At 35.6% G+C, this 24,436-nt stretch overlaps 2 protein-coding genes across 4 annotated transcripts; one reads left to right on the top strand and one right to left on the bottom strand.

Moving 5' to 3' along the window:
• The first annotated feature begins 895 nt into the window (after nt 1–895).
• Nucleotides 896–17,736, top strand: LOC107631950 (Patched family protein). Of its 3 annotated transcripts, none has more exons than XM_016335558.3 (37): nt 896–1,264; nt 1,408–1,469; nt 1,557–1,881; nt 2,052–2,202; nt 2,379–2,623; nt 2,839–3,030; nt 3,779–3,822; nt 3,896–4,013; nt 4,391–4,474; nt 4,660–4,755; nt 4,872–4,973; nt 5,165–5,233; nt 5,832–5,927; nt 6,366–6,473; nt 8,277–8,390; nt 8,547–8,633; nt 9,489–9,617; nt 9,800–9,998; nt 10,159–10,302; nt 11,348–11,391; nt 11,595–11,678; nt 11,765–11,833; nt 11,925–12,001; nt 12,183–12,252; nt 12,737–12,886; nt 13,242–13,307; nt 13,430–13,574; nt 14,383–14,447; nt 14,546–14,611; nt 15,198–15,291; nt 15,486–15,522; nt 15,625–15,682; nt 15,867–15,977; nt 16,258–16,325; nt 16,686–16,752; nt 16,851–16,919; nt 17,129–17,736. In XM_016335558.3, the coding sequence occupies exons 1-37, from the start codon at nt 1,217–1,219 to the stop codon at nt 17,207–17,209; spliced, it is 3,834 nt and encodes a 1,277-aa protein (XP_016191044.1). In that variant the 5' UTR covers nt 896–1,216; the 3' UTR covers nt 17,210–17,736. The 3 variants fall into 3 exon arrangements, 2 of the variants coding, with proteins under 2 accessions (XP_016191044.1, XP_088364389.1); XR_002360090.2 differs by having other exon boundaries at nt 935–1,264; nt 13,398–13,574; XM_088508263.1 differs by lacking the exon at nt 15,486–15,522 and having other exon boundaries at nt 931–1,264; nt 15,198–15,295; nt 15,583–15,682.
• A 1,550-nt stretch (nt 17,737–19,286) lies between these two features.
• Nucleotides 19,287–22,771, bottom strand: LOC107633985 (protein NLP2-like). Its single transcript, XM_016337572.3, has 5 exons — nt 22,643–22,771; nt 21,827–22,556; nt 21,406–21,468; nt 20,323–21,316; nt 19,287–20,242 (listed from the first exon to the last, which is right to left on the bottom strand). The coding sequence occupies exons 2-5, from the start codon at nt 22,538–22,540 to the stop codon at nt 19,416–19,418; spliced, it is 2,598 nt and encodes an 865-aa protein (XP_016193058.1). The 5' UTR covers nt 22,541–22,556; nt 22,643–22,771; the 3' UTR covers nt 19,287–19,415.
• Nucleotides 22,772–24,436: the final 1,665 nt, after the last annotated feature.

The raw sequence follows: 24,436 nt of genomic DNA, 5'->3' as shown, positions 1-24,436 counted from the left end.
CACACCATTCCTTAGCACAAAGTAATGATTGAGTCGCACAGTCTACAACGCCTACTGTCTTGTTCCGGAAGATTACATCGTTCCTCCGTAGCCAAACATTCCATATAACTGAGAAGAACCCACCTAAACAGTACTTACGTACCTCCTTTCTCATAGGCATGGATCTCCAACTCTCAAAGTGATCTTTCAAGGTACCCGGAGCTGTCCACACCTGAACAAATTCCGTGATGCCAAGAGAACTCACAAGCAACCAACAGGTGATAAACACTTTCAACTGCTTTTTTACACAGCACACACATATTATCATTTGGTTCCAGAATTCCCAACCTACTGAGCCGGTCCCTTGTGTTGACCCGACCGATCAGAGCAAACCAAGTGAACAACTCGATTCGCGGCGGCACTAAGCCTCTCCAAATTCTTTTTTGTGAATCTGTAACTCATAATCTCCTCGTCCAGAGTTGCTTCCTGCAAAACCTGCATAAATGAGTTAGTATTATAAACACATTTCTTTTCAAATTTTCACACCACTCTATCTTGCACTTCTGCTATCAGTCTAACAGATTGAAAGGCCTGAAGCAACTGATCCAAGATTTCTGTTTCCCATTGGCGGAGCTCCCGTTTCCACTGAAAATGCCAAACCCACTCTAACCCATCCCAAAATCCACTCTAACAGATATTTTTATTTATCAATTATGTTTGGATAAAATAAAATAAAAATACTTTTTTATTAATTTATTATGTAAAAAATATTTTTTTTTAAAAATCTTTAAAAAAATATAAATAATAACTTCTCAAAATAAATATTTTTTTATTTTTTTAATATTTTTATTTTTACTATTTAAAATTTATCAAATACACTAAAAAAATATTTTTTTTTAATCGATCTAATGCCCCCACAAACGAACACAAATCTTCTTAATACTAATTATCGTTTATCGTATAAAAGATCAAATGAGATTTACAATTTGATGCATTTGAAAAATGAGAAAGTGTCCGACGTGAGAATGGTATCGAAGAACTCGTTGGTTTGATGTTTGGTATGTGAAGGACGAAACGAAAGGAGGTTGCGTTTGAGTTGAGCTTGTTTGACCAAAACAGCAATAGCAATGGCAAGAGCAAGGACATAAATCAAAACAAAAGCAACATAAAACTACTCAAAAACTGCGATTCCTAGTTGCAAATTTCAATAAGCAGCATCCAGCACAAAGAGAAGAGGATGGGTATCGACAATATCATCACCGCCTCTTTTGCTTCTGTGTTCCAGGTCAGAGTGAATTCGATCTCCTCGAATTGCTAATTAATTCAAGTTGGCTCTTCCTCCATTTCTGAACACTGAACAACAATCTCATCTGAACTAACTAACTAACTACCAATTAGCTGACTAACATGCGATGCGATGTGATGCAGATAATTTTACTCTCTTCCTCTTTGCTTCTTACCGTAGCCCTACAGTCTACTTATGGTTATGGGTAATCCTACTACCTTTCTTCCCTTTGCTCTCAGATCACTAATTAGTTACTTGATTCTGAGAATTAAATTGTGCTCCTTGTGTTTAGGGCTATGCACTCTGAGGAATACTGCGCAATGTATGATATATGCGGTGAAAGTAGCGATGGCAAAGTTCTGAATTGCCCCTATGGTTCCCCTTCTGTAAAACCTGATGATCTGCTGTCTGCCAAAATTCAAAGCTTGTGTCCCACCATCACCGGAAATGTTTGCTGTACGGAGCAACAGTTTGACACACTAAGAGTTCAGGTTCAACAGGCTGTACCAATTCTAGTGGGCTGTCCAGCGTGCTTGAGGAACTTCCTTAATCTTTTCTGTGAACTTTCGTGCTCCCCTAATCAGAGTCTATTCATCAACGTCACTTCTATTTCTGAGGTCTGCAATTGGCTTTGGTCAACTTGTTTTCAAATTTTTGTTTGGATGAGCTTGTTTAAAAAATAAAATAAAATAAAATAAAAATGAAAAAAAATTTAATATGTATCTGTCTGTAATATATAATGATATGATATGATATGATGTTGATCATTATTGTATGTTCTTTTTAGGTTAATGGTAATAAGACTGTGGATGGCATTGATTTTTATGTAACTGAAACATTTGGAGAAGGTCTATATGATTCATGTAAGGATGTAAAGTTTGGAACAATGAATACAAGGGCCATAGATTTTGTTGGGGCAGGAGCTAACAGCTATAAAGGTAATGAGCACTTACCGTGCAGGATTACCCCCTTTGGCAATTATTTATGCACATTTTCTTGCATATTTTGTGTTTTTTATGTTTATATTTCATTTTTCCTTTATCTGCTCGGATTTGTACATGCTACTCATGTGGTGATCTTTTTTTTCCTTTTTGTTTCCATTTTTTTTACCCAGAGTGGTTTGCATTTCTTGGAGCAAAAGTGCCTCCTGGTTTTCCTGGTTCACCTTATTCTATAAATTTTAAGATAACCATTCCTGACTCATCCCCTATGGAACTTATGAATGCATCTGTCTATTCATGTAATGACACCTCACTCGGCTGCTCTTGTGGTGATTGTCCTTCGTCTCCTGTTTGCTCTCATCCAGAACCTTCTCCTCCCAGAAAGGATCCCTGCTCAATTAGAATTGGGTCTCTGAAGGTTGACCAATAGAAATTGATTCTTTTTGTATGCTAAAAATTTTTATTCTCCATCTGACTAGAATGGCTAGATAAATTTAATGCTGTGTTCTTTCTTTGTTAGTATTAAAAGTAAAAGTTTCGTGATTAGTAGAATATTTAGTGGCCTACTGAAATCTCTGTTAATTGCTTTCTATCTCATATTATCTAACTGGATTTGTTTGATGATACCTGCAGGTCAGATGTGTGGAATTGTCAATGGCTGTCTTGTATGTTGTATTAATTTTCATGTTCTTTGGATGGGTATTGCTGCAAAGGAGAAGAGAAAGGAGGAGACTTGGATATGATGCGGAACCTTTGTTGAATGATATGAGCGACGAAGGAAGTACCTTAATTAGCAACCAAAAGGAAGGAACACATCCTGAAGAGGTATATTCTATTTATTTTGTAAAAATTGTCTGGCAACTTATGCATCTTTGGGATTCAGAAAGAAGAATCCAATATGCTTGTTTCTTTGGGTGGAAAAATTATCTCCTAGCAACTTACCTCAAAAGCAAGGGCATGCCACAAGTCCTAAGATGGGCTCAAAGTGATCCTTTCAGACTCCATTCAATTGGTGGATTGCTGGTTGTGTGAATCAAACCCAAACTGTTTTAGTGAAATGATTTTGAATATTGATCATTTCCTGCTAAAACATCACCTATTGGCAGAATCCAATAAGGCGTAACTTTTTATTGTTGGTGCCATAATTTTTTTTATCAAGGATGTTTTTCTTGTCTTATCCATATTTTTAGCTGCAACTTCAAAATTATTTGGCATTTTCCTTTTGCTTTAAATAGTGCCAAAATGCCATTTCTTTTCCAGCCATTATGCATCTTTTATATTGGGGTTTTTCCACAAGTAATAATGATACTATGGTTGTTGGATGTGAATTATGACTTGAGAGGGGCGGTTTTCATTAACCTAATAATCTAATAGTCAACACCTTTGAGTAAGTCATGAATTTAAGGCTGTTTTCCTTCACACGTGCATTATGGGTCATATCTTTAATTTCCAGTAAACTATCATCTCTTCTTTGTTTGACAATTTTGTTTGCTCCTGTTGAGGAGGACAGAGAACCTTTTATCCTTCCTTCTTGTATTATTCTTCTCTCCAGCTTATTGATGTTCTTTTATAGGTGCAATTTTCTTTTGTTCAAGGATGCTTATCCAGGTTTTACAGGTTTGTAGCTGTGTTCTTGCTAGGTTTTACGGTTACTTAGTCCATTCATTAATAATTTTGTTGTTGCATTCAGGACTTATGGAAGATGGATCGCCAGAAGGCCTACAATTGTGCTTTGTTCGTCAGTAGCAATGGTTCTTTTGCTTTGTTTGGGGCTGCTCCGTTTTGAGGTGGAGACCCGGCCTGAGAAGGTATCATCTTTAGCCTGCCCTCTAACTTCTCTAAAATATGCATTTTGGATGTGCTTATGGAATATTTACAGGTTGAAAGTGAATTTGGTCCGAATAGCTTCCGTCATTTTGGGTTATGGTCCTTATAATACATTTCATTCGGGGTTTTAGTTCTCTCATAAATTGAGTGGGCTTAGCTCAACTACAAAAGCTGACTCACATGGGAAGGGATGCCCAAGTGTTTATAAAGACTAACCCTCCTTGTTTTTTGCATTGTTGAAGGACCTTGTGTAACCAGAGTTGAAATAGTCTTGTAACCCTCGTTATTTTTATATTTTTGTTATCTCCGATTTTTAATTTTGTCCTCTTTAAACTTGCTGGTCTTCTTTGTATTGCAGTTATGGGTAGGTCCTGGGAGTAAGGCAGCCGAAGAGAAAGAATTCTTTGATAGCCACCTTGCCCCATTCTACAGAATTGAACAGGTTTCAGCAAAGCTATTTTTATTTTTTTGGCTTTTCTTTTAGTCCTTTGTTTTTCTACGCATGTAATCTTGTTACGGAATCGAATCCTTCTTGTTTGATGGCTTTGCTGTTTTTCCTTCTCGGTTCCATGCTATAATTATATCTGGAATGAATCTCATTTACACTATTTTTTGCATATGTTTCAGCTCATAATAGCGACAATCCCTGAATCTGAGCATGAGAAGCCCCCGAGTATCATCACAGAGGATAATATTGAATTGCTTTTTGAAATACAGCAAAAGGTACTCTGAGTTCTTCTTTCTGTGCTTTCCACTTGTTACAGTTTAATTAAGTTGTCATTTATTTAGTGGGACCTTCCTTATTACCAAATGTTTTTTCTGTTTCACTGTTTTAACAGGTAGATGGGATTCGTGCAAATTATTCTACTTCATTGGTAACCCTAAGTGACATATGCTTGAAGCCTTTAGGCGAGGACTGTGCCACTCAAAGTATTTTGCAGGTCCAAACCCACCTTTCAAAAGATCAATGAATTACATTCTGGTTTACATTTGTAATTACATGTATTCTATTTTTGTGTCAACCAACTGATTTTTCTTATTCACTTCCATTTTAACTTACTACTCTTTTGGGCGTAAATCAGATTCCTTCGTTTGATATATGTTTTTTATCTTCTAATTTTTGTTCCAACAGTATTTTCAAATGGATCCTGACAATTATGACAACTATGGAGGTGTTGAACATGCTGAGTATTGTTTTCAGGTGAACAAATTCTTATTTACTCCATGAAGGAAATCTTTTTCCTCCTCCGCACTATTCATCTACCTTTTATTCTCATCTCTCTTCTTTTCTCTCTCTCTTACGTTATCAAATTTAATGGATAAGATCACTCCATGTAGTAAGAATTTCTTACTCCATGTAATATAGAAGAATGTCTCCTTCACTAATATAATTAGGGATTATCATACGTTAGTTAGTTCAGATACGGGTTTAATTTAAAGCTGTTTCCTTTATTTAACTGACAAAAGTAATGAACAAAAACATTAAACATCAAATGTGTTGGATACCCTAAATTTGAAGAATATACTAAATATGAGCTAAATACAATTTTATATGCATGTATTGAAGCCCTGCTTTCCAAGCATTTTATTTATTTATTTATTATTTAAAGATGGTGCTTATGCGTATTATTTCCTCTATAAGCATGTGGTGCTTGTGCATGCGAAGTGCTCTTTAGCAATTAATTACTTCTTAACAGTTTACTGAGTTCATCTCATAGATGCTTTCTGGAAGATATCAGTTATTACTTTCAAGTATCTGTTATATGTTGACACTGTTTATTATGATCTATTATTTTCAGCATTACACATCTGCAGAAACATGCTTTAGTGCATTTAAGGCTCCCCTTGAGCCAACTACTGCCTTGGGAGGGTTTTTTGGAGACAATTATTCCGAGGTATGATTTTGGTTTTTGGTTTAGATACATGTTTATTTGATAGACCTGTGGTATTAAGATGTACATGAGGAAGGGTAAAAAGGAAGCCAGTGGATATGCCCAAGTGGCAATGGGTATAAGTAACGGCAGGTTAGGGATTATTCAAGATAATGATCTGTAGGATGACAGACTTGCCAACAGGCAGTGTAATTTGGTTACGGGGAGTGTTATCTGAGCTGTGATGAATGTAAAGAGAACTAAGCAATTACTAAGGAGCAGATTGCTGAAAGAGTCTGCACTGTTCCTATAGTTTTCTTGCTCTTTCTATTTTCCATTACTTTGAGTGTGAGTGAGGGAGGCCCTCTTTCATTATTTAAATGGAATTACTCTCGCATTCTATAATAAAATATTCAGTTCCTAACATTATGTAATATTGCTGTGCTGATTGCCCTATTATAGGCTTCTGCATTTATTATCACATACCCTGTCAATAATGCAATGACAAAAGTTGGAGATGAGAATGGGAAAGCGATCGCATGGGAAAAGGCTTTTATTGAACTGGCTAAGGTTTGACTTTTCAATATATTGATTATATTCATTCTTTGCTTATTAGTTGTTGTCTAGCTTACATGTACAGAATTGACGTCTTATTAGTTACTCTATATGTTCTTAAAGTCTCTATAAATTAGTATGTTCTCACTATCTTCTTAATTAATGGAAGAAAATAGTTTATAAACTTAGCTACCAATATCTCACCTATACTCTGTCATCGTTATCAAATAATGAGGAATATTATATGCACTATTTTTGTGTATACCTTCCATTTTTAATATTTAAAATGAGAGTTAAGAAGAGAGAGAATACAAAAAGTTTGTCTTCTAATATAAAAAAGGAAGGTCTACACTTGAGGTGTACCAAAAAATGGTACAAGCATCATTTTTCACTCTATATATATCAGAATTCTCCAGCAGGAGAAAACACAGTTTTAACTACAGAATTTCAAGGTTCTAACAGATGTGACACCCTCACATGGTGTTTTGTGCTTAGTCTATTTGTTGGTGTTCCTTTAGATAATATACAAATGAACTGGCATTCTTTGTTGCATATTTATCCTTACATGGACTTAGTTAATTTTCTATCTTCGTGAGGATGTATTATCATATTCTTTTCTTCTCTTCTAATATTTTTAATTTTCCCTATCAAAAGATTAATATAGGCAATGTGTAAAGCTTTGATCTTTCAGATACTTGATTATTTGTAGGTTTCAGTTATATATGTAAAAAAATCATGTGTGGAGTGTCATCTTTGATTATTTGTAGGTTTCAGTTATATATGTAAAAAAATCATGTGTGGAGTGCCATCTTTCTTTCTTTCTTTATTATTGTTGTTGTTGTTACTTTCTATTGTGCCACGTCAACTATTTTGAATAGGTGGCAATCACTAAAAAAACTCTCTTGCCATTGGACCATGTCACTCATTTTGAATAGGTGGCATTATAAATTTTATTTTTTTTTACAAAAAATATTCCATTAATCAACATCCTTAATTATTTGAATTTACTACGAATCATTAAGCATTTTAATTATAAAGTAATGGTTGAATGCAATTAATATCTATATAATAATAATAATAATAATAATAATAATAATAATAATAATAATAATAATTTTTGGTTATAAATATTCAAATTGCATATTGTCATGGTCTACTTATATATATAATTAACAACATTCTTATTACTATTACAATATTATTTCATCCATCTCATAATTTCTCACATGAATTGCCAACCTCCTCTTCAACCACTTTTAACTTCGGCACAAGATCAAAATTATAATATAGAGCATCATTCAACAAACAGGCAATTTGTATTTGCTTTAAAAGTTTGTTTAATGCTATATGTATAAGATAATCAAATACAATAATACTAAAAAAATAGCTAAACAAATTACATGAGTCATATGACGAACTTTGTTATTATGTGATTGTGCAAAAAAAAACGTATCTAAAAAATTATGAATAAAAAATTTATAATATTAGTTTTCGCGCGGTCTAAATCTAGTTACAAAAAATGGGAGTAGCATTATCATTTCCCGTATATATATATATATAAACTGTGTGTGTGTGATATAGCAGATTTGCTAGCTCAATGCTGTCATATTTTTTTGTTCATGATAAAGAAGAACATCACTAAGGCGGAGAAAAGAAAAATACAAGGGAAAAAAAGGATAAGCGATCCTCCTTACCAGAGCAAAAAAAAAAAAAAAAAGCAATGGAAAAAATTATCCATCAAGAATTGCATTTTAGTTATCCATATTGTTTTCTCATCCTTGCTCACATGATGTTTTGAACCAATTATATATTTGACAGGAGGAATTGTTGCCAATGGTGCAGTCTCGCAATCTTACTTTGTCATTTTCAACAGAAAGTTCAATAGAGGAAGAATTAAAGAGAGAAAGCACAGCAGATGTCATAACAATACTTGTAAGTAATTTTCATTTCCTTCAACTGAATGTGAAAAACTGATTTGTTTGTGGTATGCTTAAGCTCATGAATTAATCATTGTGGTTGTGGCTTAAATAATATAATGTGCTTCATTGGATTTTCATACACTAAACTTCGTCTCCATTTTCTTGTTAGGTGAGCTATATCGTAATGTTTGGTTATATATCAGTGACATTGGGAGACACTCCATCTCATCAATCTTCTTTCTACCTCTCATCCAAGGTATGATTTTAAATAATTTCCTTTTATGTTGGTTTCATTATCAAACGCATGCTTATAGGAGTGTTGTACTTTTGATGTGCGGTTAATTTTGGTTTTGATGTGAATACTCTTGAACTACTGCTAATAATAAGGGTTCTATGGTTGCTATTATTGAGTGCCACGTGTTATAAATCCATTTATGTGCTTTCTCCTCATAATATCTTATGCTTTTAAGTGAGTTGGTCTTTGACTGCATTAGAGCCAAGATGAAAACAGATAAAACAGGAGGTGAAAATAGAAAACAAAATTTTATTGATTTCACTTTTTCTCTTTTTTCTTCACAAAATCCTGAAAAAGAAAATACTGAAAATAAAAATAAAAACAGGAAATGAAAAACACAAACCAGACACACCCTTAAGTTTTGGACAAAATAACTCTTCAAAGAAATACATATACATCATAGTCCCCTAAAGATTTACTCTCTTATGACAAAATGCATCATTTTTTTAATAAGTGCCAAAATGGCTCGTGCATTTGATCCAATTTTTTGGTGGGAACATTAGGATAATTATTTAGAAGTGCATGCAAAAGCTTGGGGCAAAATTTGATCTTTATCTATTTTGTTTTTGTTTTATTTTTTGAATTTTTCGGCAATTTGCGTATGGAAAGGAAATGTCTAAAAAATAAATATCTCCCTTTTCAAAATATGCTTCCAAAATAAAAAAAAAAAATCATATAAACGAAGTTTTTTCAACTTTTTTGTGGTGTGGTTCATGACAGTGCTATAGTTGAAGTTTAAGTGCCATGTGTAAGTTCTTCAATTAATGCTGTATGATTATTTACCACTACTCATTCTTTAACTTTTATGTTATTCAGGTATTGCTTGGCCTTTCGGGGGTTTTGCTTGTTGTGCTTTCTGTCCTTGGATCCGTTGGATTTTTCAGTTTGATTGGAGTGAAATCTACATTAATCATCATGGAAGTCATACCTTTTCTTGTTTTAGCTGTAAGTCTTTCTGTTCTTATCATTCTCAATTATCTTTTATAAAATGTTATCAGAGGTACTATCTCTGTCTTATCTGAGCACGTTGCAATTGCATTGCCTAAAATTATTATAATTTCGAACTTTTTTGCTGTCCAATCTTTATCTTTCCCCATTTGTTTTTAATAGTTTCATTCTTTGACCAGGTTGGTGTAGATAACATGTGTATAATTGTAGATGCTGTCAAACGGCAACCCTCAGACTTACCTATAGAAGAACAAATAAGTAATGCAATGGGGGCAGTTGGACCATCGATAACATTGGCCAGCTTATCAGAGATTCTAGCATTTGCCGTAGGATCGTTCATTTCTATGCCAGCATGCCGTGTTTTCTCAATGATTGCAGGTTAAACAATCAGTGGGGGAAAAAGTTTTGTTTTTTTGTTTTTTTTTTTTTGAAGGGGGGGGGGGGGGATTTGATGATGGAAAAATCCAACTCCTTTATAAGGTTACTTAACGATTTATTTTCCTTCATATTTCTTAACCCGTGTTTGTTTGTGTTATAGCTTTGGCGGTTCTACTGGATTTCCTTCTACAGATTACTGCTTTTGTAGCTTTGGTTACATTAGACTTTTTGAGAGCCAAGGATAGCAGGATTGATTGCTTCCCATGCATAAAGGTGAATTCATCCTCTGCGGAGGAGAGTGAAGGTACACGAGGAAACTGTTTCCTATACCTATGTTCATTTGCTTATGTTTTTGGTATATTTGGTTTTTCGACATGATATGGGAGTCTCTATGTCCCTGTTCTCTTATATTGAATTACAGTACAATTTACCTTGTCCAATCTTCAAGCTCTAGAGGCGTTTCAAGAAAGGTCCACTTTGAGGCATAAATCATACATGCACCTCTATCTAATAACTTAATCGTTAAACTTATCGGATATGTTGGTGTTAGATGTGATATCAGCGGCTTCCCATTTTTTTCCATCTAATCATTTGAACACAAGTTATGTAAGTGATTTTCTCGGTCCATTGTGGAGTTTCAAATGACTTTCAGGCAAGGAAGAATCAACCGTTGCAGTGATTGTTGATATTGTCAGACAGTTAGACACTATGATATTACAATAAATCTTATGTTGACTGCATAGAAAGTAGGGTAGTATAGATAATAGGATTCGTAGGAAAAGGTTAATCTCATTTATTGTAGTATTTTGCCATTAAGTATATATACTGCATAGATTAGATCTGTTAGTCTATAACGATTAACAACATATTCTATCGACATTACTCGGTTTATTATTCTCTTCGCTGTAATTCTGTATTTCCACGATGAATTCTAATAGATATTATGGGTGTTAGCTCACAAAGGAGAACTGGAAAGGGTAAAGGACATTATAGTGATATATGACATGTTGTTCTTCGATACAAAAATGTAAAATTATTGCTAATCCCTACATAATAATGTTAGACTTCTAATGGTAATTAAACAAGGAAAAAAGACAAAGAAATATTGAAAAATTAGAAAATATTCTTAAGAGATAATCTAAGGTACTATATTCAAAGATATGAGAATTTATAAATGAGATCTTTCATATACATTTAGTCATGGGGTTAGGCTCTGCTCAATAATGATTTATATCTCGTATTTTGCATTCAAGCATAATTGTGAAGTATTCTCAGGTTGATATTTAGCATTTCAAAATTCTCTCCTTGTGTATATTTTTGTTCTAACCATATAATAAATTGAAATGTAGGCATTAGGGAGGAAAGAGGTGGATTGCTTACACGATATATGAAGGTAGGGTGATATTTAATTCATGCATTAATTTTGTGTAAATAAGAAAAAATTATGGTATTTTGCTACCCACCTTTTATGAGTTCAATTCGGGTTGTATTCTTTTTCTAATTTTTGTCGACATGCAAAATTCTTCAAGTTAACAACATAGAGTTTGTTACTTTACTTTTCAAAATTAACTCTCCTGTATCATTGTGAAATTATAGGAGGTTCATGCACCATTTCTTGGACTATGGGGAGTTAAAATCTTGGTCATTGCTGTATTTATTGCGTTCACCTTAGCAAGCATTGTAAGTTGCATGGGAATGAACAAATGTTGACTTCCTTTTTCTATAGTGCGTTTTGGATACTGTAATTTTTTTTTTTTTTGGAATAGGCTCTATGCACAAGGATTGAACCTGGTCTTGAGCAACAGATTGCTCTTCCACGGGATTCCTACCTTCAGGTTTAAGTTTCTAATTCTTTTTTCGGATGTAATATTGAGTCCTTCAATTCCTAACCAGCATCTTACCTTCTTTATTTTGTTGTGTTTCTAGGGGTATTTCAGTAACATTTCCGAGTACCTCAGAGTTGGACCACCACTATATTTTGTTGTTAAGGATTATAACTACAGGTTGATTGATTTTATTATTCTAGTTGAACTTGTCTCTTCGATCGATAATGTCATTTATCTTTTCATGCACATACTTCAATGTTATGTCATTTAAGATTCCTTAGGATACAAATACAATAAAAAAGAAAGCTCAGATATTTTTGTTATTTCCTGAACTGTTTCCCCATTCTCCCTTCTGCAGTTTGGAATCAAAACATACAAATCAGCTATGCTCCATTAGCCAATGTGATTCAAATTCTCTGTTGAATGAGGTAACTCAATGGTCACTTCAATAAGTAATGATTTTATATCAATTGTTTCATTTGATTAATTTTCATGTTTCATGTGAAATTAATCAGATTTAACTGTTATGATTAAGTCTAGCTTGATAATAGCTAGTTAGCTACTCTGCTGTGTCTACAGTTTAGTTTCGATTTTTAGTGATATTGATACCTCCAGTATATCTAACTTGACTACAATCAATGTGATTTTTAATTCACCACACGTACCCATGATTTCCTTTACCGCCTATGGTAAGTAGTTTACATACTTAAGTTCAGTTCAATTAACTTGATTTTAATTTGGTGGATATTGCATTGTACAATTTATATAAATATAAATACTCATATCTTCCTGTTTGTGAAACTTAGAAGACATTATTGAATATTTCACTTTTATTTCTTCTTCCATATTGTTTTTTTAATCTTATTGGAGTAGATGAATGGATAATCCATGTCTTGCTTTATGACACTGCAGATATCTAGGGCATCATTGGTGCCAAAATCAAGCTACATTGCCAAACCAGCTGCCTCATGGCTTGATGATTTCCTTGTATGGATATCACCTGAAGCTTTTAGTTGTTGTCGAAAATTCGTAAATGGCTCTTATTGTCCACCTGATGATCAGGTATATGCTACTTTATATGCCCTTTGATAAAATCTTCTCTTCAGCTTGATGCATTTGTCTCCATAATTTAAACTTACATTCATCACATGGTATTTATGTGCCTTATGATTTCTTTTCCCTTTCCTGTTTAATTTCTCTGTCTACTGCAATTGATTGAATGATTACTCCAACGAGATATTTTTTCCTATACCGTCATGCATTACACTTTTAGACTGCTTATTACACCCTTTGCGTGCAACCCTTCTCCGGATCCTGCATTGAGCAGGATGCTACTGGGTGCCATCATGCATCTTTTTGGGTTACATTACCATCTTGTATCTTTAACTTACAATAGTAAATGTTTGTCTTTCTTCAGCCACCTTGCTGTTTCCCAGATGAAGGACCATGTGGGTTGGGTGGAGTGTGCAAAGACTGTACAACTGTAATATACTTATTACTTATAACTGTCTTGGTTATGATATGGGAGATCTGTCCAAAAGATTTTTTGACTGCTAATATAAATGTTGCTTAGGCAAAAGGACTCACAATTTGGTTGATTGCTAGTGTTTCCGCCACTCGGATTTGGTTAATGATCGTCCAACTACAGCACAGTTTAGAGAGAAGCTTCCCTGGTTTCTTGATGCACTGCCATCAGCTGATTGTGCAAAGGGTGGTCATGGTGCTTACACCAACAGCGTAGATCTGAATGGTAATGCAGATATTCACTACCTCTTGGTTAAAGGACGAAACTGATATTACATTCCTAACAAAATTCTCCGTTTAAGTTTTCACACACTCATATATATATATATATATATTCCAAATCTTTGAAAGCTGCTGATGGTATCTAATGGCCTCTTCATCATATCATTCTTCCTTTCTTTGTTCCTTTTTTATTAATCTTCATCTTTTCCTCCTATTTTCTCTTAGTGGCTGAGTCTCACCTGTGCCTTCTTCCATCTATCCTATCATTATGATGCTTCTTTCACCTTTATTGTTTGTCTGTTTGTTTCCACTGGCGGTTGACATGGTGAGATTATTAGATCTCCTCTTTGAGGCCATAAATGTTGCAGGCTGTCCAAATCTGTACTCTTTGGTCAAAAAGTCTTTACACAATTTTTTTTGGGCACCAAATTGTTCTTGCTACTCTATTTCCTGATTCTAAACAGACCTTTGTCCCAAACATTTTTACAATTTTGGTTCACTTCCATTTCCAGATTAGTCTTATAGGGCCACCATAAGCATTTCTGGACTAAGTTGTAAGCCTTTTCTTTTCAGGTAGAAATGGTGCCAGATAGGAAACTGTTATAAAGAAAATCAGGGTTTGAAACTGAATAGTTGTTCAATAAAAGGGATAACGGGATACATGTTTCCAAAAAAAAAAAAATTGTAGCAAGTTTATTCGAGCTGTGTTAGTTTTCTCCTTTTGAAAAATCTTGTTTATACTTTCCACATGTAAGTATAATTTTCAATCTCAAACTTAAATTATGATAAAATGGTTTTGCTTATGTTGTCAGGCTTCCAGAGTGGTGTCATCCAAGCTTCTGAGTTTCGTACGTATCACACACCTGTTAATAGACAAGTATGTGGCGTGATAAGTGATGATCTTATTTTCTGGGCTTCAGTGTGACTTCATTCATGGATTTCTCCGTTTGATTGATCTAACTGGACTTTTGTTAGGGTGACTATGTGAATGCGCTTCGAGCTGCAAGGGATTTTTGCTCAAGAATTTCTGCTTCTTTGAAGGTGTAGACTCAAATTCCATCTCGCAATTTTACCTGTGTTGACCCAACTTTTGGGATTCAAGAATTTTCCTGAATATAGTCCTCATACTTTGACTACTTGGAGATGGAATACTTTTCTTTTCCGGTCCATAAGCCATTATCTTTCCTTTATATTATAAACTGCATGTAGGTTGAATCAGTTCTTTGAACATTCACGTTATTTTTTTTTTCCTTTTGTTGAGACTCACTATAACAAGAAGGATCACAAAATTCTGTATTGCTTTACATAACCATGTCCTTTTTATTTGTGCGAGTGTTTGTTTTAGAAAAAAAAGGAAGGAGAGGGGGGGTGGGGGGGTGTTCACCAATATAATGTTTTTATTGTGTTGGCCTATTTTTACTTGATCTTTGAGTCCCAAGTTGTGTACCTCTCTCTTGATGCTGACAAAATTATATGTGGCATGATTATGGGTATACTTTCCGCTTTTCCCCCATTCTCATTAAGCACTCTTTTATGGGATGACATGTTGTCTGACTTTCTTAGTGTCTGACTTTGTTATTTATTTTGTAAATCTCAAACTCTTGCTGACCAACTTTCTTTAGTGCAGATGGATATATTTCCATACTCTGTGTTTTATATCTTCTTTGAACAATACCTAGACATATGGAAGATAGCGCTGATCAACCTTGCTGTAGCACTAGGTTCGTACGAAGTCTAATAACTTTTATATGCACAGGGTATGGCATAATCACATATGTCAACCTTATTTGGATTTTCCCCTTGCTCCTTTTTGGACTCCCAATTATTACTTCTTTGGGTGTCTAAATTTCTAATATCAGGTTGTCTTTTTTTAATCCAATTCTTTTGTAATTCAATAACGATGCTGGTTTAACAGGTGCTGTTTTTGTGGTTTGTCTGATCATTACATCCAGGTATAAATAAATTTAAAATTGACCCATCGTATAATTGATAAGTTGTATAATCCTTTTCAGTATTATATGTAATTTTTTCTTTTCTGTTGCATCCCAATGCAGCCTGTGGAGTTCAGCAATCATATTGCTTGTTCTGGTCATGATAGTCTTGGACATCATGGTATAATTTTTCTCTAATATTATGAATTTTGCTGCATCTTCATTTGTTTTTATCTCTCTTGTAAAACTCAATTGCACTTTGATTTTTATTTGCAACTAATATCTCTTGCAAAATCTGAACTTTTGTCTCTAATTTATCAACCCTTGCAAAAGCTAAACATTCTACCTTTTGCTGACATATGCAGGGTGTAATGGCAATTCTTGGTATTCAACTAAATGCGGTTTCTGTTGTTAACCTTGTTATGTCAATAGGGATTGCAGTTGAGTTCTGTGTGCATATAGCACATGCATTCATGGTCAGTCTAATCCTCTGTTGCCTTATGTATTGATGACTTTTCCTGTAGGGTATGACTACAGTATTTGTCAAGGTTGACATTACCTACTTGTTACGTATGCAAATGGTGTTATAGTGCTTAATTAGCAGTAAAACTCAACCTGCATTGTCATCATGGGAATTTTTATGCTTAGATGAATTATGGAAGACCTTTATGCAATCTAACTTCCTGCTCTTGGTGAATAACTGAATATGCAGTATTCAAATATGTTAATGATCTCACATCACTTCTGTTACCACAGGTAAGCACGGGGGATAGGAGCCAAAGAGCAAAGATAGCATTGTGTACCATGGGGGCCTCTGTTTTCAGGTTGACTATATGTATTGTTACGCATTAGACCCTGGTGACCTTTTTCCGCCTTTACACACAGACACACACACAGACACACACACTTATAATGTGAATCATGAAATATTATCAAGTCAGTAATGGGTGCCAAATTTGAAACAATTAGTCAGGAATATGTCACATTAATGTCCTTGTTTTCATTCATTAGATTTGTTCTTACAAAATGCAGTGAAACTTTGATGTCATTCTTGCTCTTCTTATCACAGAATTGATATTTGGGCACCATCTTTTGGCAGAAAATGGTTTTAATGGTGATTAAGCTGTCTGCACGATGAATTTGTTGACACTTGTCTTTATGTTCTATTTAAATTGGTTTTGCAGTGGAATAACACTCACTAAATTAGTTGGAGTTCTTGTCCTTTGCTTTGCAACGTCAGAAATATTTGTGGTATGTGATATCACCTGGTGACACTTGATTCTTTGCTCAAGGAATATTTAAGTAGCTTACTTTCTTTATGTTTAACTATAGCTTTCTGGTTTCTCCAGGTTTACTACTTCCAGATGTATTTAGCCTTGGTTATTATTGGCTTTTTGCATGGTCTCGTGTTTCTACCAGTAAGTAGGTGGATTTTGGATTATATAATTGCGGCCCTTTATTGACTTCATAGTTCATACATTATTATTACTCGTGATGCTTATGGGTCATTTTTGTGTTCTCTTGCCTGTGTCGCTGGATTATGCAATGGGGTCATTTCTGTTTGCTAAATAATCATGACATACCGAAGGATATAAGATGATTAGTTGTGAAAAATTGCTTTTTTCAGGTGCTGTTGAGCTTATTTGGTCCTCCATCCAGATATTCAGTCGTGAAGGGGCAGCCAGAAGACGCCTCATCCTCATCATAAGTCATAACAACCTCCACAAGGATGAAGTTAGATATAACCTTAGTTTACTTCAGGCTCGGCACATATTTTAACCAACAACAAAAAGAAAAAAAACTCGTTTACAAGACGCTATTATCTTTTTCTTTTAGATTGTAGTTGTACTATATATTTGAACGTGGTCTTGGAGCAACTTTACGCCGAAGTCATTTTCTGGAAATTTATGCCCGGTTAGGTTATCACAGTTTGAACGTGGATACAACCCCAATACCCATTTGGTAATATACGCAATGTGAGATGTGTCTTAATTTAAAGGGAACACCGAAGGAGACCCAATTAATGCAAATTCTGGGCAAAACATTCTCGAAAGGAAGTCTTAAAATTTTTTAAAGAGGAATGATGCATGCACTTATTATTTTCTTTACGTCAAGTTGATTCGCTCGTTTTTATTATGAGATGTAAGGTATTTCATCTCATAAAATATTGAGAAAATTCGTTATAACTATTAAGAGATGAGCAATTAGTGCAACCCCATTGAGGGAGTTTCTGAATTCCATGTTATATAAATTTTGTAATTTCAAGGGGAATACAAACATAAAGAAGAATGTCTTTCTTGTCTAGTCACCAAATATACATAAAGAATCACTTTATCCATCGAGCATATAAAACATCTTTTGTTGTGAAAGAGAAAAAATAATTTTTAAAACAAAAAAGCTTGTTATGAAAGAATGCATAAAAAGAATAAAAAAGCGTTATATAGATGGTCTCTTTTGAGAAGATATTGTGCTTTTTTGAGTAATACACAGATCAGTTTTCAAAAAATTTAGTAAAATAATTTAATCTTCAATAAATTTTGATTTCTAAATCAATTTATAACCTTTAATATCCTTAAACAAATTACTCTTTATGTCAAATTACGTGAGGACTTATTTATGTAATGGAATGAAAAATTAGAGACAAATTTAGTAATTAAAGTTTATAGATGACTAAAAATATTTGATTAAATCTTCTTAAGGATTGATTTGAAGTATTATTTTAACTTTTTAAAAATATTGGAAAAAATAAATGGATTTGTCAGTTTTAGATTATATAAAAAATGTGATTTTCCAATTTCAAATATTTTATATACTTAAAAGAAAGATGAGCTTTGTAAACACCGACATCCGAGTTTAATTTAAGGAATTTGGAACTAGGTAAAGGGAGAAAAAAATGTAATTTGAACCTAAACAGTTTGCAATCTTTAGTATGGAAAATGGAAAAATAAAGTGTTTATTTTGGTTTCCCACGGTATCCTCTAACTCGACAGGCCAATGACTAATCCGTACTGAGCTTCATTTAAAGATTTGTCGCTGACCAATGAATTGTTGGGTTTGCTGCATACACAAGACAGGATTCAAACCACCACACTTGCTTAAACGTACTAGTGAGCTAACCACTAGACCGACCCAACTTGATTATGGAAAAATAAAGTTATTAGATAGAATTTATACCATTAAATGTCATTTCACTATGGTGATGTTAAACAGCTAAAATGAATAAATATCATTTTTGTTCTATATATATTATGTAATAGATGCTATAGATTATTTATTTATTTGGGTAAAATGTTAAAGAATTATCAGAATTTATTATTTTTAACTATTATTTTTAATTATTAATTCAATTTTTTTAATTTAATAATTCAACCCATATTTTAGCTCATACTCTTATACAATGATAACTAATTAATGAACAAAAAATAATAAATTATGAGAACTCTCTAATATTTTTCTATTTATTATTATTTGCTATAAATGTGTCATTGAAGTTTGAAGTTGAGCAGTCTTACTAGCCAAAGAGAAGAGTTTTAATTAATTTTTAAACTAATTTCAAAACTACTAAAGACCGGAAGCAATGCAATGGATTAACAAGAATAACGAAACTACTAAAGACCTGTCAAGCTGGCATGTGAAATTGTGGATATAAGTAAAGCAAGAAGAAAGGCTTACTGTTTAGAACTAATATATATATAGGAGTATTTGAATGTAATGCATGTATTAGCTTTGAACCACCATTGAAGGGGGCCTTTGAGTTTAAGGACCACATATGTGGAGGTGTTTCTTAATCATGAGTTAGGGTAAAGTAGAAAGTGCATGAATCCCAACTAATGATTAAGAGATACCTTGGTGTGTGTATCCCTCAAAAGATGAGAATGGAGAAGTCCCAAAAAGTAGAAACTAAAAAACACTAGCTAGGAGGGGCTGGTGGTGCCATTGCCAAAAGTGTTTGTTGCTAGATGATTGAGGGGGGAAGCTTGAAAAAGTGAGAGGCGGATGGTTCGGCTCTGAGATGATCTGTGTATGTCCTTGCATTCCTCAAGATCTGCATCGCATGCCAACAAAACCCACTCCCCATCTTCATCCAAGTATTTGAGATCGATGTTGCTGCTGCTGATGCTAATATCGTTCAAGTTGAAGCGCCTTGCCATCTCAAGCTGTAGATCTCTGAACCCCCAATTGGGCTGCAAGCTGAACCGGATCTTCTCGTCCCCAAAAGTAGCTTTGACCCTGAAAGCACCCCTCTCTTTGTCTCTGTCTTGAGAGTGATGATGATGGCTCTTATTATTGGATCTGCTGCTGATGAAACTATTATGCTTTGTATCCTCTTGTGATTGGAGGGATGCATGCTGCAGCAACTCTGCCGCCTCGCTGTGAGCTCTGTTGAGCAGCAATGCTGCCTCGGAGCTCTCTGTCATGACAACATCTAAGGTCTGGCTGCATGCAGAGGAGGGTGGGGATTTCAAGAATGTATTGTTATTGGGATTCTGATGATGAGGAATATTTGTAGTGTGGGTTTTCTTGGATGGTGATGATTCGGAACGGGAAGAGAGATCCGTGGAGCTCAACTCGGGAAAGCTGGCATAGAAGGAGCCAATCTGTATGGCACCCTCTGCACCCTGCACCGAATCGATCACAAGCTGAAGTTTCTTCAAAGAGTGCCCTACCTTCTTTATTTTCCTGGAAGGCCACCTTGTTATCCCATGCTGCCTGCATATCCTTTTCAGAGTCGTGGGACACACTGCATGCAGAAAGAAAGGTTCAGTAAGTAATTAATTAATGATGTAAAGCGTGTCATGGCACTCTCACTCAATCACTCACCTCCAATGCTCTTGGCAGCGTCTTTGAGGCTTCCGGCGAAGTACTGTCTGAGGACAGGCAGGCTGATAGTTTTCTCAGCCTTGGTTCGCCTCTTGTCGCCTGACTTCCTGCCGCCCGAACCCGAAGAAGAGGAGCGCCGCCCACCCAAGGCGTAAGACTCCTCCCCGCCGTCCACGGCAGTGCTGGCCCTCGACCTACTGTGCTCAAGCACGTCAATGTGGCCGAAATCTGATGAGGAGAAGAGCTGGTGATGGGCTTGGTCGTTGGTGGTGTCCCAGTTGGTTGTCACCTTGAACTCCTCTTTGGGCTCTTCCATTTGGTACTCCAACGACACGCACACCCCTTTCCCCTTCTGCTGCACCTGCGCCTCCATCATGTGCGCTATCCACGACTGATCCTTCGAGCACGCCTCTTCCATTATTTGTGCTTGCGCCTGATGATGTGTGAGCATCGGAGGGGTGAAGTCGTCGTCGGTGGCAACGTGCAAGCTCCGGCAAGCTTGCTGGACGAGCATGGAGAGGGAATTGAGCATGTGCTTCTGCTGCTCGGTGTCATGGCAGTCCTTTGGCAGGAAGAACTCCAAGACGAAGTCAGCGGATCCGGTGTAGAGGCTGCGGAGGGGGATGGCGACGGCGGCATGCAAGCCAAAGATGTTAGCGAGGTGAGAAAGCGGGTATTCTGCTCTGCTGAAGGCTGTTATGTCGATTGCGAAGCAGGGCTTGGCTGATGTGAAGGCGGTGCCAACTATGCCTTGCCCCTTGAAGAGGTGGTACTCTGAGCACGCCTCCTGGAAGCCCAGCATTTCCAGATCCCCCACATAGCACGCTGTATCCACCGTGGACACGCACATTGCCGATGAGTGCCCGCACCCACACTTTCCTTGTTGGATGCACGGCGCCCATGTCAGCCCTAGAGGAAGATTCTGCGTCTTGCACACCGATGTCAACACCTCCACTATCTCATTTAGTGCTGCTTGGTATAGCTCCTCATACACCTGATGATGATGATGAATCACTCATTATTAATTTCATTCCATATTATATATATAAGGATTATTTCTTCCTTCCTGCCCATACTACATACCTTTATGGCCGGAGGGATAAAGTTCGCGTTCAAGTTCTGATGAGAGCTCCTAAAATCGACGGCCTGCAACTCAGATAGACACTATTTTGAATCAATAATTGATATTGTGTTTTAGGAAAATAAAAACCCTTTTAGATAGCTAGACACTACTGGCCACCGTACCAAAATAATATAGAGCAGTAGGCATACTTTTGCTATTTAAGAAGGCAATTATTGAGATCCCTACTAGCTGCAGGTACAACAAGCTAAGGGTAGAAAATAAAAAATGAAATATAGTAGTGGCACAAGTACTTATTTTGTATCATTATTTGCATAGGCTATAGCTAGCTAGCTACCATTATTTTCGTGGTTGTTGGGTTGGCCTGGAAAGAGAGAATTGAAGGAGATGAAGAAAAAGAGTAAAGAGATGAGGAAGACAAACCTCGAGAGCGTTGCAGACATTGTCAAGCTGAGGGCGATAGTTGTTGGTGAGGTTGAGGTGGTTGGTGATGAGAATGTCGAGGACGCCAAGGCACGTGGCAGTGCCTCGTTCAAAGACGGGTAAGGCGATGGATCCACGGAGATCGTAGTGCTGCTGCGCCTGATAATGATGAGAATATTCATGGCTTCTCAAGAAGCGAACACATAGGTTAGGGTTAGGGTTAGGGCTGGGGTTGGGAAAGGCGAGCACATCAAGTGGAAGGGGAAGGGGAAGGGGTAGTGGTGATCTCCGTGGGGGCACCCATATCTGAATGAGCAGATTGTTGTTCTTTGTGTAGTCTTTCAAGTACCCGACCGCGACCACTAATCTCTCCTTTACAGAGGAGGAAGAAGAAGAAGAAGAAGAGGATGAAGGGCCCGGCCTAGTAGGCCCGATCCACCACCTCTTGCCCACAAGGCTCTCCTGATCTGATGACGACGATGATGATTCCTCCTGCAGCTGCAGCTGCAGCATTTCCAAGTACTGTGGTTGCGGCGCCACTACTGCATCTGATGGATTATGCATCCAGTTGTAGCACCCTCCTGCACTAGTTGTCTCCACCCAGCACCCCTCCACCAGTAGCTCGTCCACCAAATCTACTTCTGCCTCTACCGCTGACTCCGACAAGCTCCCAAACCCACCATTTTCATTGTGCACTATGCCACCATATTCCATCTTGTTCTATATTCTCCTGTTATTTATTACGTTGCATTATATGAATTAGCCAAGTATTATTCAATCACACACATGTAGAATGAAATCAAGAAACATACACACCTTTGAGATTGTGTAGCAGGTAAATGATATTAGTTAATTAAATATGGTTGCTCTACTTGAAGGGACGTGGGATCGGAGAAGTGGAAAGAAGAGGAGCCTCGTACGTTGTTATTATTGATTGTTGATATATATCTCTCAAGACTAAAGTGGATGATGATGAGTACTTATTATGAAGATGAGATGGGGGAGTATTTAATTAAATTCAATGGCCATAAACGGAAAATTCCTTCTAATTGTGTAGGACCCACCAGTAAACAAAAGGAATATGGAAGTTGGCATGAGTAGGGCCTCAACTCTACCTCTCGTCTCCTTCGGCGTGGCAACTATATATATAAATTACCGGTGCTGTAAATTATCATTATATCCCTTTCCTTAAAACAAAATATATACATCATATCATTTATAATTTATAAACTTATAATATTGGTTGTTGCTGCTGCTTATTGTGTAACAAACAACACATCACACGTAATACTCATGCTGAGAGCAACATGTAAATATCAAGTTAATTCAATGAGCTGAGCGGATTCAAAGAAAGGCTGAAAGAGACAGAAAGGTATATTATTTCTCCCGTAACAGAATGAATTTGGGGTACAAAGTGCAAGACACTACGGGATGTATATCTAAATTAAGCCTATTGATGTATGCATGTAACACCACTAATCTCTATATATATCAATTATCAAATATATGTGTGTGGGAGCGGCAGCACAATAATAAGAAAAAAAATTATATATATTATTTTTTATGTTATTTTTATTTTTTAATAAGATTTAGCTTATTTATACAATGAAAACACATTTTAAAATTATTAATTAAAAAATTTATATAAAAAAAAAGATACCAATTAGCTACAGCCTTTTAAATCAGACTAAGAGAGAGCATTAATAATTATCATTGCTAAGAAGATTGTACAGTAGAATCTAGGGCGACATATTATGACCGAAGCAAAAAGAATATTATAGGTACAAGTAGGTGGGGACTCACCTCCTGCGGGTTCCCTCTTCGTGAGCCACATGGCGACTCTACAAATATAATGTTGAAAAAATATTGCAGACTAGGATTTTGAGATTACTTAGACATGCACGATATCGGCGAAAACGATGTCTCTACGATCTTTATACACAAAACAATTATTCAATTCAGCAAATAACAAGTGGATGGAAATGTGGATCTTAATTAAGCTTGTTTTCACCATTCGGAATTAAAGAGTTTTTTAAGGCGATAATATATTTTAACATCCCCGGGTTAGGACGTGAAAATTGATCGAAAAAGATTCTTCTTTGTGTTTCATTGGTGAGTTTATTGACCATATATACATTAATTACTGTGGTAATAAAAACCTACCTTGAGATTCAAGCTACCTAGCTAGTTGAACGGGTTGGGCCCCTTTCTGAAAACGAAAGAAAAATACTTTTATTGCCGAGGTTTGTTGATTTAAGATTCTCAGACAACTCATACAAATCACTCTCACTCAACTAGCTAGTGTGCAACTGTGCATTATATATTTATACTTGATCCGTTCATTATTATAAATTTATAATTCCTTCATAATCGATAACTAATTTGGAAGCAATGATTATTTTAGATTTATAATTTAAAATTGATAAATATCTTTTTATTATAATTATTTATTTCCAAAATGACAATTGAAATTGACAAAAATACTGAAATTTTGGGAAGTAAGAATAGATTTTCTTCATAAGATAGTTATATTTTTTTTCTAAATCACACTGTTTTTACAGATATTCGAACTGTTTGTTTTTGCTACCAAAATATATACCTCATCCGTTG

This window comes from Arachis ipaensis, chromosome B3 (genome assembly GCF_059453495.1).
Source record: "Arachis ipaensis isolate K30076 ecotype BB chromosome B3, ASM5945349v1, whole genome shotgun sequence".
Taxonomy (NCBI): domain Eukaryota; kingdom Viridiplantae; phylum Streptophyta; class Magnoliopsida; order Fabales; family Fabaceae; genus Arachis; species Arachis ipaensis.
Note: the sequence above shows the minus strand (reverse complement) of the source record. Positions and strands in the feature narration are given on the sequence as shown.

Bases quoted from the DNA above. Each gene is read 5' to 3' on its own strand.
- LOC107631950 (XM_088508263.1), top strand. From the start codon at position 1,217: ATGGGTATCGACAATATCATCACCGCCTCTTTTGCTTCTGTGTTCCAG. The intron at 9,999-10,158 runs GTTAAACAATCA...TTTGTGTTATAG, and splicing joins TGTTTTCTCAATGATTGCAG to CTTTGGCGGTTCTACTGGAT. The intron at 11,834-11,924 runs GTTTAAGTTTCT...TTGTGTTTCTAG, and splicing joins CACGGGATTCCTACCTTCAG to GGGTATTTCAGTAACATTTC.
- LOC107633985 (XM_016337572.3), bottom strand. From the start codon at position 22,540: ATGGAATATGGTGGCATAGTGCACAATGAAAATGGTGGGTTTGGGAGC. The intron at 21,469-21,826 runs GTTTGTCTTCCT...TCTGAGTTGCAG, and splicing joins ATGTCTGCAACGCTCTCGAG to GCCGTCGATTTTAGGAGCTC. The intron at 21,317-21,405 runs GTATGTAGTATG...CATCATCATCAG, and splicing joins TTATCCCTCCGGCCATAAAG to GTGTATGAGGAGCTATACCA.